Source organism: Strix uralensis, chromosome Z (assembly GCF_047716275.1).
Source record: "Strix uralensis isolate ZFMK-TIS-50842 chromosome Z, bStrUra1, whole genome shotgun sequence".
NCBI lineage: Eukaryota > Metazoa > Chordata > Aves > Strigiformes > Strigidae > Strix > Strix uralensis.
The window spans coordinates 7,301,917-7,321,940 of NC_134012.1; the positions used below are offsets into that span (position 1 = coordinate 7,301,917).

Sequence of the window (20,024 nt, forward strand, 5' to 3'; positions counted from 1 at the left end):
GCTGTGCAGTTAGTATTGATACTGTGATAGCTCAGGCAGGATCAGGGCTGCATTGTGCTAAGCTCTTCCAGGCGGCTAGATAAAAGTCTTTGATCCATAAAGTAGACAAGGCATTAGTAGAAATACAACAGATAAAGCTGAAAAAACAAAGAAAGCTGCAACAACAGCTCACACATTTGTCCACGCTGAAGGGTTGACAGTCAATCTCATATGGCGTGGAGAAGGGGACAAGGAAAGGTGGCTCTGCTTGGCCTCACAGAGCACTAACTGTTATTACAATCACTATCAAAGTCAGAGGAAATTGCATCCATTTTACTGTTGAAGCGTACAAGATGTACAAAGCTTTCCTAGCATCCATAAACAGTTAAATATATTAGAAAATAGAGGACATGAGCTTGCTGTTGTTCTTCAGTCTCAACTTGTATTGCTTTCAGTGGCCATTTAACCTTGATAAAGACAGAAGGATCCAGGCGCAATGTTTTTAATTACAAGTGGCATTTCTAAGCCTTCTGTGGTTGGTGCCTAATCCAAAAAAGTGACTTCATTTTGGACTCTGGCAGTATGGATGCTCTGTGTAAAAGGCAGACTGCAAACTAGTTTCCATCCTGCTTTAATAATAGGTTCACAATCCAGAAAGGAACTTTAAACACTTTAATATTCAGACTTAAAGCTTTCCTTCTGTAAAGGGGTTTATAACCCAGCAATAAAAGACTGCTTTTGAAAGTTGACTTAAAAGGTCTTAGGAAAGCAGTGGATTTTTAGATTTAAGCTTCCAGTATTTAAAAAAAAGACTAACCACTGAACAGAGATAAACAAATTGGTAGCTTGCATGGCCAAATCTGCCCTGACTAGATGATAAGAGTTAACCTCCTTTGCACAGTCAAAACCTGCAGGATGCTCCAATGTAGAAACACTTTCAGCAGTGCTTCCTGCAAAGTGAAACTGATGGGAATCGATGCTGCTGGGAAGAGGTTCTGTGGAGCATGGCACAAACTAAGCTCTTCTGCAGCTGCAGACCTGGCCCTTACCAATGAGGGCAAAGGCATGCAGAACGGGTGGGAAAGGAGAGACGGCATGCGAAAAACGTAAAGAAAGAACTGAAATGAATGCTAAGATCTGGTTTCTACATGGCAGATAGCCAGAAGAAATATTTTTCTACTGGGTGGATAAGGGTTTGTCTTCTGCTGAGGTGTAACCAAATCCCACTGAGACTCCTGTGAGCTTTCAAGGAATTGGCAGGGTCCAGGGGAATCCATGTGGAAAAAACCCAGGTTTTATCCAAATTAGATGTAAATGTTCTGATGGATGAGCTATTTACCGTTTTCTTTGAGAACACTGTTAGGAGTTTTCTCTTTATTTCAACTAATTTTTTTTACTGATTTCAACACAGTTTGCCACTTTCTCCACAGTCAGCCACTCTGTATAAACCCAAAGGATCCATCTTTCCCTCAGGAAGCTCCTACTGGAGTCAGCTGCAGTATCCCTGAATTGACTGGTAAAGGCCAAATGTATTTGTCTTCTTATGGCCTCTAAATGCTGGTACCTCGCCAAGCCCCCATGGGTTGCCTTTTAGCCAAGCTATTTATACTACATATATATATATATATGTGTGTGTGTGTGTATAAAAACATAAATTCTGTCACATCAGCATCTGGACATTTTGCTTTGCTCCTTCTCTAAAATTACCTCTGTTTGTCAATATTTTTTTCTCAGGATGATGCCTTCAGAATGAAATGTGAAATCACAGCAGAATATTTTATATAACAGTGTAATGTCTCTTTTCCTTGACATAAAGGAAAAAATCAGTCTTAGGAGAGTTTGTGTTCTTTAAAGATCTCTGTCTCCTTTACTTTACCTGGTAGATAATCATGCTTTTAAGGGCTCTCACCCCTTGCCCAACAAGGCAGGTGAATTTTTCTTTTGTTATCCCCCGTCCCCCAGCACTCTTTGAAGAGAAGAACCACAATCTTCTCTCTCAGATGCCAGCATCACTGACTTCCAGGAAAGCGGCACGTGACTCCTGCCATGACACCAAGCCCCCGTCCCATGTGGTGGATGGGTCACACATTCCCTGATCACATCAGCAGGCTAAATTCCAGTCCTCCACCCTAATCAAGTATGACTGTGGCAGTGCAGCCAGACTTGGCAGGAGCCCACCGAGAGCCTTGCGGCTGTATCTCCTCGTGGAGGACCAAAGGTGATGTCCTCAGAGCACTGAGGTCAGGGGCACAGGCCAGTCTCTGCTGCCTCTTGTCATTGTCCTTTTTCATGAGGTTTGAGCTCCTCGTCACACATGACAGTGTTCTACTCGCAGCCAACCTGAATTCATTTTTCAAGTAAGATTTCATGAGGCAGTATCAAATGCTTTCCTGAAATCCAAATATATTACATCTACTGCTTTCCCATCAGCTGCTAATTTTATAATTCCATCAAAAATGCAATCAGGTTTGTCTGGCGAGGTTTATTCTTTATAAATCCCATGATTCAATTTACCTAGCAGTGGAGGATGAAGTACTGAGTCAACCTTTGCAAGCTTAATCAAACTCATCGAAACCTCTGTGTTCAGTAGATTGAACTGGAAGTTTTGCAAGAAGAGGCTTGCTCTCAGCATTTGCCTCACTTTGTGGTTTCTAATGGGATGGAAATACTGGAAGAAAAGGCTTTGGCACTGCATTTCAGTACTTCTCCACTGTTTAGAAACAGGGAAAAGTACAAAAAAAGTGTTTCTTTTAAAGTAGACGTTTAAGACTGTAAAAAAGGGTTCTGGAAGATGAAAAAGAAATTTTTAGGTAATGAACAGTTTAGGTCCAACTTTACTCTTAACTAGTTGTTTCCATTAACCTTTCTGAACTTGCCAGAAAAAAAAAAAAAAAAAAATCAAGACAAATAAAAATCCTAGACAGTTTGGGTAGGTTTTTGGCTCCTGAGATTCCACTGGCACATCTGGGATCCTCTAGAGCCCCAACCTAACAGACAGTTGACAGACATACAACTGCATGACAGACAGACAATGTCTGCTCTTTAAGACTCTTAAATTAGCACAGCATCTGATGAACTTTAAGACCTTGTCCAGTAATACTTCTCCCCATTTCAGAAAAAAACACCGCAAATCTTCCTTTCTAAAGATTTATAATTTTTATTTTCCTAGACAATTGCTTTCCTCTGTCAAAAACCTTACCCTTTCATTTGCTTTCCAGTGTGTTATGGAAAGCATTTGTGTTTGCATTTTTCTGTTTGCATTCTGTGTTTTTATATTCCCATTTGCTTTTATGTATTTCAATTTGAAAGGGCTCTCTTCAGTGTCTTTAATTCATGTACTACTCAGAGAAGGGAATTCTTAGAACTTGTAGGGAATTTGGGCACTGAACTCAAGATTCACAAAAGGTTATTTCTATAGACAAAACACTGAGGAATATAATAGCAGGGCAGAAATCAAAATTGAACTCGAAAGAGGTTTGAAGAGAGTGAATATGTTGTATAATACTATTCAGTGAAATAGGAAGTATCTTAAAGATGAGTCTTGTGTGTTGCTGCATGCAGTTCAATCAAGTGGTCAAAAAAAAAAAGGAATGAAAACAGAAAACCAGCCTGGTTGATTTAAGTGTAAAATATCTGCTCTTTGAATATTGGCTAAACCATGAGCAAGTGCTCGCCACCTCAACTTAACACTGAAGCTGCCAAAAGGGATGAAGTTCACAGGGTGTGAGTGATCCACATACCCTTTTTGTACAAAGTGCTCCCAGATGCCATTGCACATGCAAGTACAGTGAGAACATCTGCCCACAGGTCCTCTGCTGCACCTGAAATACCAGCATTGCTCACGTTGTGTTGCATCTATATGGCTTGTGCTGTAATTGGGGGATAGCTTTGACTAAAATGGCTTAAGCAGCACATTCTGAAGCAGCTTGCCTGGCAGACCTGGAAGCACAACCCGTGGAGGGGTGACAGCAACAGGGCACCATGCTACGGCGCCACTTTCTCCAGCTGCTAAAGCTGCAGCTGGAAGAGGACATGCCCACAGCCAGCCTTGCCTGCTCCTTTCAAAATGTGTTTGGTCTGCCTGGTTGGTGGCTGCTCCTTTCCTGCTAGGGCCTGGGTAGTGATGAGATGGTCTATTATTTGCAGTCAAGTAATATTCTTTGGTCACACTCAAGTTGCAGTCAACAGCTTGATGTCCAAGTGGAGAGCAGTGACAAGTGGTGTTCCTCAGGGGACGGGGTTGGGACTGGCGTGATTTAGCATCTTTGTTGGAGACATGGAGAGTGGGATCGAGTGCAGCCTCAGCAAGTTCCCCAATGACACCAAGCTGTGTGGTGTGGTCGTCAGGCTGGAGGGAGGGGATGTGCCATCCAGAGGGACCTGGACAGGCTGGAGAGGTGGGACGTGCAAACTTCATGGAGTTCAACAAGGCCAAGTGCAAGGGCCTGCACATGGGTCAGGGCAATCCCAAGCACAAATACAGGCTGGGCAGAGAATGGAACAAGAGTAGCCCTGTGGAGAAGGATTCGAGGGTGCTGGTTGATGAGAATCTCAGCATGACCCAGCAATGTGTGCTCACAGCCCAGAAAGCCAACTGTGTCCTGGGCTGTATCAAGAGAAGTGTGGCCAGCAGGGCGAGGGAGGGGATTCTCCCCCTCTACTCTGCTCTCATGAGACCCCCCCTGCAGTGCTGTGTCCAGCTCTGGGGGCACCAACATCAAAAAGACATGGACCTGTTGCAGCAAATCCAGAGGATACCATGAAAATGATCAGGGGGCTGGAGCATCTCCCCTGTGAGGACAGGCTGAGAGAGTTGGGGGTGTTCATCTGGAGAAGAGAAGGCTCCGGGGAGACCTTAGAGCGGCCTCCCAGGACTTAAAGGGGCTACAGGAAAGATGGGGAGGGAACTCTTGATCAGGGGGTGTAGGGATAGGATGAGGGGTAACGGTTTTAAACTGCAAGAGGGCAGATTTAAATTAGATGTAAGGAAGAAATTCTTCCCTGTGAGGGTGGTGAGGCCCTGGCACAGGTTGCCCAGAGAAGCTGTGGCTGCCCCCTCCCTGGCAGGGTTCAAGGCCAGGTTGGACGGGGCTTTGAGTAACCTGGGTGGTGGAAGGTGTCTCTGCCCGGGGCAGGGGGGTTGGAACTGGACAATCTTTAAAGTCCCTTCCAACCCAAACTGTTCTAGAATTCTGTGAATTCTTCAATGCCTTGGAGAGCCATTGTATCTGTATCCAGATACACAGGCAGTCCTTCTTTGGAAATACTGGTAAGTAATTGTATAATCATTTCTATGGTGACAAAGAGTGAGAACATAACTTCAAGACATTTAGAATAATAATGTGCCTAAGCAAGTGCATATTTTAAAATGCATTGCTTGTGCATGAAAAGGTCCTAGGCAACTTCTGGCAGTCAGGAGAGACAGTCTACCGTAAACCTCCTCACAGCAGGCAGCTACTCAGTCTGAAAACTAATTTCAAAAAACACAACTGGCCACTGAACAATTTTAGCAGTAGTTTTTGCTGAGCCTTTTGCGGTAAACAATGTTGTTAGCTGAGCACAAAGTGACTGGACTTCAAAATTAAGAGCCAGGCCTACAGGCAAGGACAGAAATACTGTGCTGCCCGTGGTATGCTGGAGCATCCTTTGTTACAAGGCATACTTGCCCCTGAATTCTCACACCAAGTGCAGCACCTGGAACAGCAAAATGGGCAACTTTTATACACAATGCCCACTTATGTTCATCTGCTTGCCTGAACTGTTTCTGAAAAAATAACTCCTAAAATACTTCCAGTAAGTCAGTTAAAAAATGGGCTTAAAGACCTCTGTCAAAAGATACTAATAGTTTGTAAGCAGTAAACAAATACTTTTGCTAACTTGGGTCTGAATGTAAGACTTCCTTGGGAAATGCAGTTGACTGAATTCCAATTCAAATTGCAAGACAAGAGCAAAGAGATATATATATATTCAGGGAAAGATGCATCAGGTTATTCTTAAAAGAATAGTAATGAATCTTGCCTCCTCTGAGTATTGTACATGATCCTATATGAACTGACTTTTCTCATGAGAGAAAAGACAATATCATCAAAAAACATTTTAATAACTTCAGAAGACTTAGTGAATCGTATGAAACATGTTGACTATTTCTATGCCTTTTGCTTTGGCTTGGTCATTTTTAGCTCAAGTCTTGACATAGTTGTCTTCTACTGTACATTTAAACAATGAATATAGAATGTATTTTAAACTCTAATATGCTTTTCATTATGTAAGACATTTTCTACGTTTCAGATAGCTTGGACAATGTCACTAAACTTGTCAGATTCCCCTTCTGCTTCTCATAAACTAACACAATACTGTTGAGTTAGGCTTCATACTCATGCAGAGAAATATCCAAATCCATCCAAAAGATTGTTTACATTGACATCAGAGGGGATGGAAAACAAATTACGACATTTGTATTTGTGTTAGAAGCCAGATACTGCCAGAACCATGGAAATCAGTGGCAACACTCCGATTGGATGCTAGCATTTATAAATTATTTTTTTATTTTTAAGCAGACCTAATTTGGGAACCTTGAAACAGTTTATTAGTCCCCTACTGTTTTGACTTCCATCTGTCCAAGTACTTCTTGAATGAGAAGGAGATTGTTGGGTAATAGCTGTTGAAGATAGAGAGACATATGTATGTGTGTGGTAGATTCACTGGAAGGGGTTAAGAGAAAGATTTTTCTTCACAGTTTTCCTCATGTCCTTCCAAAAATCTGAAGTTTCTTATTTCCTTACTCCTCAGCAGTCCTGGTTTCAATAGAAAACTCACTCATGAATAGACAACATGATCAGACCTGCTACATCTGAATTTAAAATTTATTGTTTCCCTAGACATTACAAGCACCTATGGAGGTGAAGGGGGATTCATAAAAGTCAATGAAAGAGTAAAAAGAAGTCTCAGTGGAAAAAAAGGTATTTCTTAAAATTGATGTTAAGGAATCAGTATGCAGGGAGAAGTATAATCTAAAATGGACTCTCTTTATTATTGTGCATTTCTTTGCTGGATTAATTTATCGTTTCCATTAACATGAGAGTTACCTTTAACAGTGACAGATTTTAAGAAAAGCATTATGTTTGTCAGGATCCAATACGCTCAAACAGCAGTATCAAATCCAGAACAATTCTTATGAGTAGCCACAAACTGATGATGGAAAGTGGAGTATTTGGGAAGTCACATCAAGTGCCTTCTCCTGCTTCCACTTAAGACAATGAGAAATCAGGGCCAAACTCTTTAAAAAATGGTAGTCTCACAAAAAAAAAGACCAGGGAAAAAGCTAGCATGTGGAAATGAAATGGCTTCCTGATCCCTTAGTATTCTGGGCAATTGAGATATCTTTCCTATAGTGAAACATTTTTATCCCCACAGTCATGTATGACATTTTTTCCATTTTAAGGTGGGACACTTCAGGCTTACAAGACATTTCAATACACTGAACAGAGAATGCCTAAAATCTGAGGTATGACCCAGAGTCTTGTCAAGAATAGATAAAATAACGTAGCTTTTCAGAACCATTAATAAATGTCTTGCTAGTTTGGCATGAGCTTGTTGAACTCAACGTGCTAGAAATGACTCGATATTGGGGCTAACTAAAAATGACATTAGAAAGACCAGCTATGCAGGAAAATTAAAATGGTCTCTTTCAGAAAAGGTTCACGATAGGACAGATGTGCCAGTCTCAGGATTGCTACAAGGGTTTTGTACTGGGCAAAGAGAGTAATAAGAAACTAAAAAACTTTTGGCATTTCAACTTTATTGAAAAAGGGTACAAAGGAACCACCTCTGGATATTGTAAAAGTCACAAATAAATTCTTTACAGCTGCACAAGGAAAGATAACAATGAGATCCCGATATTTCATTCCTAGCACAGTAAAAAATCCTATTATAGCCAATGCAGTTATGGGTGCACCAGCTGCATTCTGGGAATTCTATATAACTCCTGTCTGTTTCTGAACCAAAACCCCTGAGGCCAGCTTGCGAGATTAAAAAGTCCTCCTCTTTCATATACATGCCCTTCCACATCCCTGTTTGTTTACCAATGCCTGGAATTAAGTAAATTGTCAGAATTGGACATGAGGCCCTTCCAGGACAGGGAGGAGCTTCTCAAGAGCTGCCTTCCTACCCTGAACTCTTGCATATTAGCAACAGTCAGATCAAAAATGCACCACTTCTTTCCTTCCTAAAATCTATACCTGGGGATGCAGTAGTCAGACATATCTCATGCTGCTGGAAGAATGTTTTGGGGGTTTTTTTAAGTGCAGAAGAGAATTAAAAAGAAAAAAAAAAAGAAAATAAAAGGAAAAGGAAGGAATTAAAACATCTCTGCTTCTCAAGCCCGCTTTTAAATCACCAGGGGAAAAAGACTACCACAGGTCAGGTAAGCATCATGAAGCTGGGTTATAAATTTTGACCTTGGGTATGAAAAACAGTAAAAGAAAGATACTTTAAATAACACAATTTACCTTAAATTTCGGGCTTCTTACTCAGATATCCTAGGAAACTACCATACCAGCCAGACTACCAGCGGTAAGTATGTGGGGAACTGAACAGGAGAGAACAGATGGGAGAAGCCAGTTTCTAATACAGCCCTAAGGCATCTCTGTTCCCTTGTTCAGGACTTCATTTTGTAACTTTCCCTGTTCCAGCTGCTCAGCCCAGGACTTGATTCTCCTCACAGACCCACAGTACCACCCTTCATTGGACAGAAAGACCACCTAGGGAGAAAGCAAGTGGCTTCAACCCTGAGAACCGCTCTGCCTGCATAAACAAATCTCTCATGGGCCAAAACAAGAGGACAGAAGAGCTCATTCAGTTCAGCTCCCTAAGTAACACCACCAGACTTAGACATGGGAAGCATAACTCAACCAGCAGAGAAGTCGTCAGCAAAGGTTTTTATCCAAATATACCCTTTATATCCAGAAATGGAGAAGCGGGAAACCTTTTGGAGCTCTCAGTTCAGTCCAGTCCCGTGAATTCTGTAGTCTCCCAGCAGGCTCTCACATCCCTTTGCGTGCAAAGCTCCCTTCTGCTAGAAAACCTGAAGAGGGTTAACTTTATGTTTGCCTGGGACCTAGCAGTCCCTGGAGACCCTGCATTGGCATTGCCCTCTCTCATTCATCACACTGGATTTCCAGCAGTTGGCTTAAATGAGAAAGAGTATGAGTAAGTATCCTTTTATCTAAAAAATTTTGATGTGCTAAACTTCAGCAATTAACTTCCAATTCCTTGCTCAACTGTTTGAAAGTGAGGCCAGAATGGGTCTAGAAGCAAACAGCAGTGGAAGGTGTATTATCCAGAAACCCTCCCAGATACATCGTTAAGAGGATGGAAGCCAATGGCATCCTAAAGACATTCATGCTGTACAGACAGCACAGGTGTGGATATGCACCATACTACAGACACTCTGCTACTGTTTACTTCTATTAAAGCTCAATCATTTGTGCCTATTCATTTTCAATAAACGTTTTCATATTTTCCTTCTTTTAGAAGCCAGAAGTGATTATTTCCATACCTCCCCCCCGCACGGTGATGGCAGAGCATTTCATACGTATTTCAGAAGGAAAGTCTGCAGATTCATGCAGTATTAGTTTCTTAGTTGAATAAATAATTGCAGATACATCAATGAATTGGATTTTTCTGTCCTGAATATTCATAAATTAGTGTCATATGACACTCACTGATGTCAGTAAACAGGATTCTGAAAAACTAGGCTCTACTCTTGCTTTGTTGTTCCTCCTAGACTTTCAGAAAGGCAATTTCAGGATAGGGACCTGAGAGGAGAAAATGATGAAGCAGAAGTGCAGAAAAGAAATGGGAGAGAAAGAAGGAGAGTTTGTTCTTTCCATTAATATTAAACTGTCCATTTCCCAGCTGCAGGCTCATGAAAAGGAGACTTCCTGGTGATTACCTAGTAATTCAAACCTTACAAACCCACCTCAGAACACACAAAGACAAGGTAAAAAAGGATTTTTTTTATTGCAGTTTCATGAAATCTGATCCACAGCAGAGCTTGAAGAATTCACTAAGCTTTTGAACACATATGCAGACTGGTATCAATTTCTTTTTTTATTTCTTCCTTACCAGATGAACAATATATATGAACAATATCACGTGTGTGTGTGTGCGCGCGCGTGTGTGTAAACATGAGTTGCTTTTATAAATGGAAATGCCAAAGAACACAAGTAATAGTCTGGTTTCTATAAAGGGCTCTGTCTCACAAAACAATCTGCTGCACAAACCCAAAACAAATCTCTAACACAATATTCACGTGTTAACATTACAGGGTATGCTTGCCTTTTACCTGTTTACCTATTCAAAACAGAAGCCAAGAAATACTGAACCAAAGATGAACTTAAGTAGCAAATTATCTTCACAATCCCCCAGTACTGTTATCACAGAAGATATTTAGAGTCAAAGGGTTCCCCTCCCAAGCTAGCACATCCTCAGTGCTGTGACACTGCCTACACCCCATTATAACCCTGCTTTACCCTTCTTTACCCATACAGAACCCAGAATGAAAAGGTTGTCATTTGGTCCCTCTGGTGTGATTGTGCCTGTAACACATGGTTGTAACAGGGACTGAATTTGCTGTAGTTCCTCCTATCTCCCAGTTACCCAAGAAAAGCCAAAGAATATTCACAACACAAATTCTGCAGTATTACCTGAGACTGAGAAATAAACAAGTTCCATCTACTTTTGGTTCAGTGAAAGCCTGTGCGAGAAATAAGCAACATTATCTTACTTTTTTTTTTTTCCCTTGGTTTCATACACTATCAAGCATTTTAAATCAATTTTCCATGTTATTTTGCTGGATTTTTGGAAAGGTTCTGCGGACTATATTCCTGTAATGGTTTTGTTCATTTATTAATCTGTGGAACTCTTGGAAGTTTAAGAGAAACAAAACATATATAAGTACAAATGAATGAATAATGCTGTGGTTTTCTTTCTCACTTTTAACACTGCTATTGGCCAGCTGTTAAACAATCAGTTAGATCTGGTATAACTTTGATTTGGTATGTGCCAGTGTTTTTAATCGTTACCACGCTCTCCTTGGGCCCCAGGTCCAAAACAGAGTGAAATTTTAGCACTTTTAAATATATCTATTGTTAACTGAACATGAAAACCTTAAATAGTTCATAAAAAGCAGAAGAAGCTCAAATGTTGGTGTTGAAAGCAAATGAAATAACACTCGGCTATCGGAGACCATCGGCACAGTTCGTACTTGCTGAAAAGAAGAGCAAGCCCCCAGACATTTGTATTATTTTCTAGGATTCTTGAGATCCAGAGAAATTAGTTCCTTTGACAATTAAGCCCACAATACATGCTGAAATGATCTCCATCTTCCCGCAGTTATACACCTAAAAGAAGGCAGAAAAGTTCCACAAAACCACTGTACGTTTGAATGTGTTGGTAGAGCATGGCTGATACGGTACACCACTGGGATGATACTTAATTCACCAATATGTGCTCAGTAAATACGTAGAGAGAGAGAGAACCATTTTATTCATCTTTTGCCTTAAGTATGAACTTCTAATGTAAAGACCTACACAGAGAATAGAACATCACATGTGTTTGTTTTATAAAACTGTGTAAAGGTTTGCCAAAGCTGTCACAGTATGATAGCCACAGCCATTTATTTTCCCAGATCTTCACTTTGAGTGTTATTGGTTGCTTGGGAATCTTTTTTTTATGAACAGAATTTAATAGATGTAAAAATCTTGAGAGTTCTGAAGAGGTTATTTGCCCTAATAATGGCTAATTGCTGGCTAAAGCCAAAGCCTTTCTGCTGCTATGCTGGTGCAACACCTGCAACTCCAGGCCTACAGCCCACAGTATGCAACCTCATCGGTATAGCTTCACAAAATTGCATTTTCATAATCCTAAAACCAAAAGAAACAAATGTTTTAAATAAGCCTATTGAAGTTGACAGCAGTCTGCATATGTCAAACCAACTCAGGACCAGCAGCTCCATACTGGGTTCATCCTTCTTCCGTAACATATTGCTGAGTGTAGTGACCCTGAAAATAAAAGCAGTTTTGATTCTGCTAATGTGATTTCTGGGTTGTTTTGTTTTGTTTTTCTAGCATAGCACTAAATGCTAAAAGTGGCAGCTAAGGCACCATAGCAGTGAAGTTCTTACCCACAAATCCCTGCACCCACATCATGCAAAGATAAATCTGCCCGTGTGGAGCTTAGAGTAGGACTGGGGTCCAATTTAGCCTCACATCCACCTATATCCTCGTTTTTCAAGCTGTTTTTCTTCTAGTTATTGGCACACACAGCACAAAGAGTCGCATTCCTGATGTGACACATCACTGAACCAGCAACGGTGACTTTCAGCCATCCTGCAAATGATTAATAACTGAGGCTACGTACTATTATTTTTTAAAATTTTTTTTTCCCCATAGACTGGGCTGTCTGGTAACATATAGTTTCAGTCAGATAGCTTAAAACAACCAGTTTTAGTCATGCTAACCAAAGAAATGAGAGCCATCCCACATGCTGCGGGTGTTTATGTGTATGTTAGTCGTAATTTTAACCCATTACCCAATTATCAACCAAATTTGACAAAAAAGTAGCAATTTGAGTTCCAGAAGTGAAATACGTGGCTGGGGAGAAGAGGGAGACCGTATCTAAGCTTTTCTACACGGGAGACAGCATGAGTTCAACCCTTAGCCAGCACCAGAGAAGACACACACATGAGCGTCTGTGTGCGAGAGCCAGCAAGCGAGATGTTGTGAAAGCCCCTCCGGTGGAAATAGCATCAGGGAGATCTGAAACCACATAAGACACCAGAGAATGAAGTTGTAAGAGCAAATATGGAGGAAACCGGTACTCACAAACATGTGTTTTTTTCCATCGTATGAACTCAAGATTCAGACTGTGTGTCACTGTGTGCCCTTTACAGATAATTTCCGATACTCTGAATTGCTCGCGTATGCAAATTGGAAGCCAGGGTACTTACATGTGAGAGCAACCATATATATCGTCAGCAAGAGCAATAAACTAATGAAAGTTTTGTTCTTACCAAGTTTTATTTCTAAGCTGAACATACTCAGGTTCTCCCTGGCCCCTTCATAGATAAACTGTGTAAGAGGAGGCTGCAAGCATCCTTGCTTCCTCTCCAAAGACAGGAGGAAACTGTGGTTCTCACTGGAAAAAGAAAGTGCAAGGGGGAAGCAAGGCTGTAACTTAGCTTTCATGGGAGAATGAGAGTGAGAAAGCAAGGACAGACTGTGTTACAGAAGTAACTGCAGCAGATTGCACATTCTTCCAGCTGGTTGCGGTGCACAGCAGTGCCTCTCCCTGTCCTGTAGCTCTGTGCTCGATGTCCCCTGCTCCCTTCTGTGGCCTGCTCTGCACCTCACAGGGCAAGTGTCCTTCAGCAGGAAAGAGTTCAGGCAACCAAACACTGCAGACCAGCACTGGCTGGCTGTGGTGGCAGAGACGCCTTCAGGGGAACTGCAGAAACACCTACACAAGGTATGGAGGGAAAGAGAGAGTCCTTGCTGGCAGGAAATCTGGGCGGCAAACAGGTTATTAGTCAGCCTTGCTTGGAGACTTAGAATCATAGAGTTCATAGAATATCTCAAGTTGGAAGGGACCCGTAAGGATCATCCCTCCCTGCCACTGAGCTATAATTACTTTTATTTCCTTCCAACTGGAAAAGAGGGACAAGTAAAGCTTTTGTTTTGCACTTGTGACTCATGCATTCCTCCTATCTTCATTCTCCAATAATGATTTAGGGCTCATCGCACTCACCTGAGCAATTCTTACTCATCTGTATGGCACAAGAAAGAAAGTCTGCAGAATGAGGTTCATAGTTAGAAACTCCACAGAAAGATTAAACATACTACAGAAGGAGGAATGATTCTTCAGAAAGGCTTCAAAGCTGCCTTGGTCACGTATCTGTTGAAAAAGGCCAAACAAAAGCGTCGCTTTCCCATGATATAAAAAAAAAAAAATCTTTCCAGCTACACAACGATAACTGTACATAACTAGAACTAAAATAAGGGAGCACCATTTACCGACTTAATTTCCTGAATAGCCCTTTGTTAAGAGCTGAGTGAAACCTGCCAGTTAGATTAATTGATGATTTTGAAAATCAACAGAACGGGCAGAACTATATAGAAATTGTCTATATTACTGTAAGTGTATGAGAAAAATCATGATTCTATAATATAAGTTACATTAAGCAAGTCTTACAGAGCCACACAAGTAATGTTTCACTGCAGACATTCTTAACGTTAATCCATAACATAACTAGCTGCAGTAAGAAAGAGGGAAAAAAAAAACCCACCCAGTTTGTAGCTACCCTATATCTCAGACAGGGTGATATAACATAACATATGTTTTAAAATGATAAAGACTTCCAAGAATAAGACGTAGTTTCCAGAAAAATATTCATACACGCCCAAACAAAAGCAAAATCCTGTAATAATTGAATAATTGCAGCTTTCTGTATCCAAGAAGTTAAAAAAAAAAAATCCAGCCCAAACCAGCCCTTTTTAGTGGCTTAGCTGGTCAACACTCTTATACACAAAGCCCAGTGCTCTTCCCTAAAACCTAAGAATTAATCAGCATTATGTAAGAGATTTTTATAACACTCTAAAAATACATTGTGAATTCCTTTCCAGTGTCGGACTGAGAAGCTTTAAAGTACTGCCACCCCTCATCCCCTTTTTTAACAAAGACTGGATCTTCATTTCTGATATTAGAAACTTAAATTTGTCTCAGTATTTGTGCCTCAAATCTCATTAATTACAGTATTGGCTTCATGAGATACAACTGCTGCTGCTAAGAGCCGTGTTTGTGCTCAAAATGACTGGAGCAAGGGCACAGATACACAGATACTATATGTGTATAAACACTTAAAGAATTAATGACATGTAAAACTTCGTAAGACTATTTGGATGTTTTCATGTTAATTTACCTGCTTACTGAGCGAACTTACACATGATAAGGTCTGTGTGGTGCTGATAGGCAATGCACCATGATAGCATTCCTGCAAAGGCAGTTGTAACATTAGCCTGGCAAATCTACAGCAGAGTCCTACCAGTACCTTATCCCTTTTTGTGCTCTATTTTTCATATGCATGATAAACAAGTACTAGCACTATTTCTGTATTTTCCACTGAAAGATCTTTAAGGAAAATTACAAAGTGTTCACCTGAATGTTAATGGTACCTTGGGAACCAGACCTGTAAAGAGAATTGAGTTTTAACACTGTTGTTGGGAACTCATGTCCAAGTGTGCACCCCTGCCCTCACAAAGTTCGTTCCACTCTGCCCCAAATCACGATTTGTTCTATGAACATGGAAGGCATCTGCAGTCCTTCAGACCAAAATAAATCACAAGAATGCAAACAAATCACATGAAAAATGGGAACAAAGCATTTTCAGCTGAGAAAATCTTGTCATGGAATGCGTATCCAAAGGACATTACAACAACCTCATCATCGCATTTTTAGGAAACACCTCAACACTATCCTTTTCCAGAACAAAACTTTTCCCCATACAAGGTTGACACAACACTGATACAGCCTTCTTCTGAAAATAGCCCCCCACCCTTCAAACCACAAACAATCAAAACTATTGAGGCAAACAAAACAAGAGATTTTGCAGGGAGGAGAAGAAAAACAAAAGATGCAAAGAAGACTGCCTTGCCCAGGAATGATCTCACCACTGTTATCAGTTTCATGAGAAAGCTGTGCTGATACTATGGCTGATGGGTGGCAGCATAAAGCCTTGAACAGGAGGTAGTCAAGGTATCTGGTGGGATGATAATGGCTCTTCCACCAGGGCAAGCAAATATTTAGATGAAAACTGGATTATGATGATCCTGTACCAAAGTAAGTGTCAACTGTCCTTTGTGTGCTTGCCCAAGGATATCCATGTTCACTCTTTTCCTTCCCTAAGCAACTCTTATTTTTTATATATTTTACCCAAGTCCTTTGTTCTCTGCCCTGATTCTTTCTCTGCCTTTCTATCTTTGTACCATTTTCTGCTACCCGTATTCACACTGAATGCAGTCACATGGCTAGCCTCCACCTGAACTCCATGGTACAAGACATGTAAGCATTACTAGGAATGAATGAGGACAAAATACCTCCCTTTTGTTCACACTTCATTAACGTGCCCTTCTCAGATACTCTCCCCAGTCTTTCCCCCCTTCTATCACCCAAATTCACTGTGCATTGTTTTTGTACTTCTTTCCTTTTTCTGTTCTCACCCATGGTCGTTTTTGCCTCCTCCTCCTGTTAGCTTCTCCTACCCTTCCATTCACTCCTTCCTCCACCGTTTTCTCCTGCCATTTCCTACAACCTTTCTTCTCCCACCATAACCTGCTGTTGCCACCTTGCTCATCGTTCTTTCTGTGGTTTTGCTGGCGTAACTTGGACATAAGCAGGAGCCTCGGTCCTGCCATGATGTGGAGGCCAGGGTGACTGCTGCCAGCGGGCCTAGAAAAAAAAAAGCCTAATTTACTTCTTTCACCAGCCCCACTTCAACCACTCTCTCCCACTGACCTGTTAACACAAAAAATATAGCGGGGTGAAAGCCTGAGACACACAACCAACTTTGGCAAAAAATGGCTTTTGTTGCGGTATGCTTTAATCTGATGAATTATTGCAGCGAGTTGCAAAAGCACACATCCCACACAATCCGTGCTGTGGCAGGGAGCTGCCTATGTGCGGCTACAACCACCTCGGACTCTTCAGCCTCTTGCTCCTTCCTCTTGTCTCTGGTACTCCATCACTAATTTGTTCCAGTCGCTCATTAATACCCTCTTAAACACCCCACCCCCCCCCACCCCACCCCCCCCCGCAACAATTCCACCTCACTCACCATTCCCTTCACTCCAGCAGCTCAAAATCCAGAGGATAATTTTTTTTCCCTGCAGCTCCAACAATGATAAACAGATGCTGGTGGTCTATGCCTTGTACAACTTCCCTCCTCGCATTTTGCGTGGTGCTTATTGTTCGTGACCTTTGCCTGCCAACACAATGGGGAGATGGGTATATTTACAACCTGGCCTGACCAAAAAAAGACGCTCTGAGGGCTTGACATTAAACACTAAAAGCCCCCTCGGGTTATACACGTGAGTAGGTTTACAAGATTAGTCACACGTTTGTGAAGATAAGCAGGTATCAACATCTGCAAGATTTGGGATTATACTTTAGCAGAAAGAGCAAAAGGAATCCAGAGACCGGGGTACTTCGAAGAAAGCAAGTAATAAATGGTCCCAGTGGTTGCTCCTCTTCCTATCATCTCTCTGGAGCATACAGTTATTTGCAATGTACCTTTAAAAAAATCAAAGCATTTCCTTGAATTTTCTTTAGATGATTTTTTTTTTTAAGCATTTCTAAGACACGCTGTTTTGGTTCAGGAAACGTTTCCTCCCCACCTCCAATCGCCAAAGGCTGGTCTCGGCTCTAGCCCACGAGGCCCAAACCACCCTTCGCCTACGAGAGCCTGAACACCTCTGCCGGGGTCCCCTCCACTCGGGGCTCGCCCTCCCGTCGCAGGGCAGGCCCCCCCGGCCAGCCCCTCACCCTTCCCAGCCCCCCCGGCAGCGGAGGGTTTGACCTTCGGCGCTGAGGAAATAGGGGCGCCGGGCAGGTCTCTGCGGGAGGTGCCCGACGACGGGGGCGGGGGGCTCGGGGGTCCCCGGGGGTGTGTGCGGGCCAGGCGGGTGGCTCTGAGGGGCCGGGGCGAGGCGACCCCGGCGGCCCCTGAGGAGGCCGAAGGCGGGGAGCAGGGCGCGGACCCTGAGGTGACTCGGGTCTGGCAGCCGCTGCGGAGGGGGCTCCGTCAGGCGGCCGCGGCGGGGAGCTGAGGGGGGGGTTGGGGGGGCGGCGGCGGGCGGGGGGACCGGAGGCGGCAGCGCGCTGCGCGGAAGGCTGAGGGGGAGAGAGAAGGAGGGCGGGCGGGCGGCGGGGAGGCCGCGGGCTGCCTGACGGCGCCGGCTGTCGAGCTAGTCCGGTCCGCAGTTTGCCGGTCGCCGCCGCTCTCTCCCTCGCCGGCAGCGGCGGCGGGCGGGTGGCGCGCGCTCGGAACAGCCGGTTGTTTAAAATCCTTCTAGAACCGTTTCTAATTCCCCCTTGCGCCGGGGAAGGGAGAGCGCGGGGGGGGGGCGGGGGGGAGGAGGAGCCGAGGGGGCGGGGGAGGGGGGGGAGGAGGAGGAGGAGGAGGAGGAGGAGGGAGCAGCCCGTCCGGGTCTCCGCCTGTCGATCACGGCGCGGGGGGGGCGTGCCCCACCGCCCGGCCGGCCAATGGGATGTGTGTGTGGCGGCGTCTCCATGGTGACGGGGCTGTTCCCGGGGAGGCTGTGATGGGTTGACAGGTGCGTGACAGTCGGAGCTCTCTGCAGGCATGTACGGCAAAGGCAAGAGCAACAGCAGCGTCCCGTCCGACAGTCAGGCCAGGGAGAAGTGAGTACAGCCCGACGGGCCGCGCGGGCGCACCGCGCCTTACGCGGGCACCGACCCTGCGCGCAAAGTAACTTTCCTGGCGACGGGCGGTGCGCGGCGGGAGGCTGGGACGGACCGACCGACCGACCTACCGACCGGCGGGGGCCCGGCGCCGCCCGGGTCGGCGTGAGGGGGCCGGCGGCCGCGCTGCTCGGGCGGGAGAGGCCGCGGAGGGGAGGTCCCCGCGGCGGGACAGCGGCGGTTTGGTGAGGGGGCCGTAGCGGGCGCGCCCGCCCCCCTTCCCCCCCACTCCTCGCCCCGCTCCCTTCCGCGGCCGGTCCTCCGCGGGGCGGGCGGCCGAGCGGCGCCGGGCTCCCCCTGCCCCCGGGGCCCTCCGCGGGGCTCGGCGGCGCAAGGTGCCGGGACAGCTTGGGTAACAAAGAGCCCGGGGACGGGGACGCGGCGGGGACGGGGAGCGGGAGGGGGGCGGGGGGGCGGGGGCCGCCTCCCGCCGCTTCCCAACTCGCCGCTTCTCAACTTTTCCCCGGGACCGCGCAGCCCGGCGGCCCCGGCCCCGCCGCGCATTGTTCTCCGGGGCGCACGGCGGGGGGGGCGGGGGGCGCCGCGCTCCGGCTCCCGCCCCGCCAAACAAAGGTGCTGCCGGCATGAGCACCCCCCCTTTTTTTTTTTTTTTTTTTTGGTGGGGTACCGGTGCGCGACGGGGCTCCCTCGCACACACAGCCCCCCTCCCCCCGGCCTGAATTCCACTGATGCCGAAACACCCTGCTAAAACTTCTTTTTTTTTTTTCTTTTCCCGGGTTAAAAAAAAAAAAAAGAATAAAAGCGGATAAAATCTCGAACTGAACCGCGCGGGGCTGCTTTATTTTCCTCTCTCTTCCCCGTGTAAACGCACGGCTCTTGGGAGCGGGGAGAGACCGACGGCGCCCGCGGGAAGCGGCGGGGACCGGGCCCCCGCGCAGCTGCTCGGCGGGATGCGGCGGGCGGGCACCCCCGGGGCTGCCTCCCTCCCGCTGCGCTGCGGTTAGGGCAGGCGGGAAAGAATTGGGGAGGAAGAGGAGTTTTTGGAATGGACGGCGCCTCTTTAAGTTGTACCGTAGTGGCAGCTTCTTGGCGTGAGGGAGGCCGGGTTAGCACGGGGAGGAGGCAGCGGTGGTGAAGGGGGAGGACAAGCCCGTGTGAGGGGGAGGAGGAGGAGGAAGCGTATCGGAGGTGGCCGCAGCCTGGGGAAGGTCGGGGTGAAGCTGCTGAGGGGGTCCGGAGGTGGAGACCCCCGACAAGAAACCACGTCTGCACCGATCCGCTGCAAAAATCGCATTGCTCCAGAATTGCGTTTAACTCAGTACTCCGGGCACGGCTGATGAGTTTTCCTTCAGGCAGTTTGTCTTGAACCTTCACCTAAAAGTTTTGGGGTTTTTTTCGTTGGTGGTTTTTTTTTTTTTTTTCCTGCAGTATTTTAGAGACTTCCTAATTCCACAGACTGGCATGCAGGCTTCCTGGAACAGCGGCAGGCCAGGCATCCCTGTTGCTACAGGAGAGGGAGATGCTAGGGGAAATTTAAAGTGTTGTTATGT

The 20,024-nt window shown here is 45.0% G+C and overlaps 1 protein-coding gene and 1 long non-coding RNA gene across 23 annotated transcripts in view; one reads left to right on the forward strand and one right to left on the reverse strand.

The window, feature by feature from the left end:
* Positions 1 to 10,068: 10,068 nt before the first annotated feature.
* Positions 10,069 to 17,872, reverse strand: LOC141937738 (uncharacterized). 13 transcript variants are annotated; one of them, XR_012627049.1, is made up of 4 exons: positions 16,868 to 17,866; positions 15,193 to 16,482; positions 13,786 to 13,932; positions 10,069 to 13,176 (listed from the first exon to the last, which is right to left on the reverse strand). It is a non-coding gene; the product is annotated as an uncharacterized LOC141937738 (long non-coding RNA). The 13 variants fall into 13 exon arrangements; XR_012627046.1 differs by having other exon boundaries at positions 10,069 to 13,497; XR_012627039.1 differs by having other exon boundaries at positions 10,069 to 13,932; positions 16,868 to 17,014; positions 17,427 to 17,864.
* A 372-nt stretch (positions 17,873 to 18,244) lies between these two features.
* The window catches only part of SSBP2 (single stranded DNA binding protein 2), a 204,963-nt gene continuing 203,183 nt past the window's right edge, over positions 18,245 to 20,024 (forward strand). For 2 of the 10 annotated variants that reach the window (XM_074856733.1, XM_074856729.1), the window contains exon 1: positions 18,246 to 18,453. In XM_074856733.1, the coding sequence (XP_074712834.1) occupies positions 18,395 to 18,453 (59 nt within the window). In that variant the 5' untranslated portion in view covers positions 18,246 to 18,394. Of the gene's footprint in view, positions 18,454 to 20,024 lie in introns of all 10 variants that reach the window. The other 8 variants (XM_074856725.1, XM_074856734.1, XM_074856726.1 and 5 more) reach the window with 7 other exon arrangements.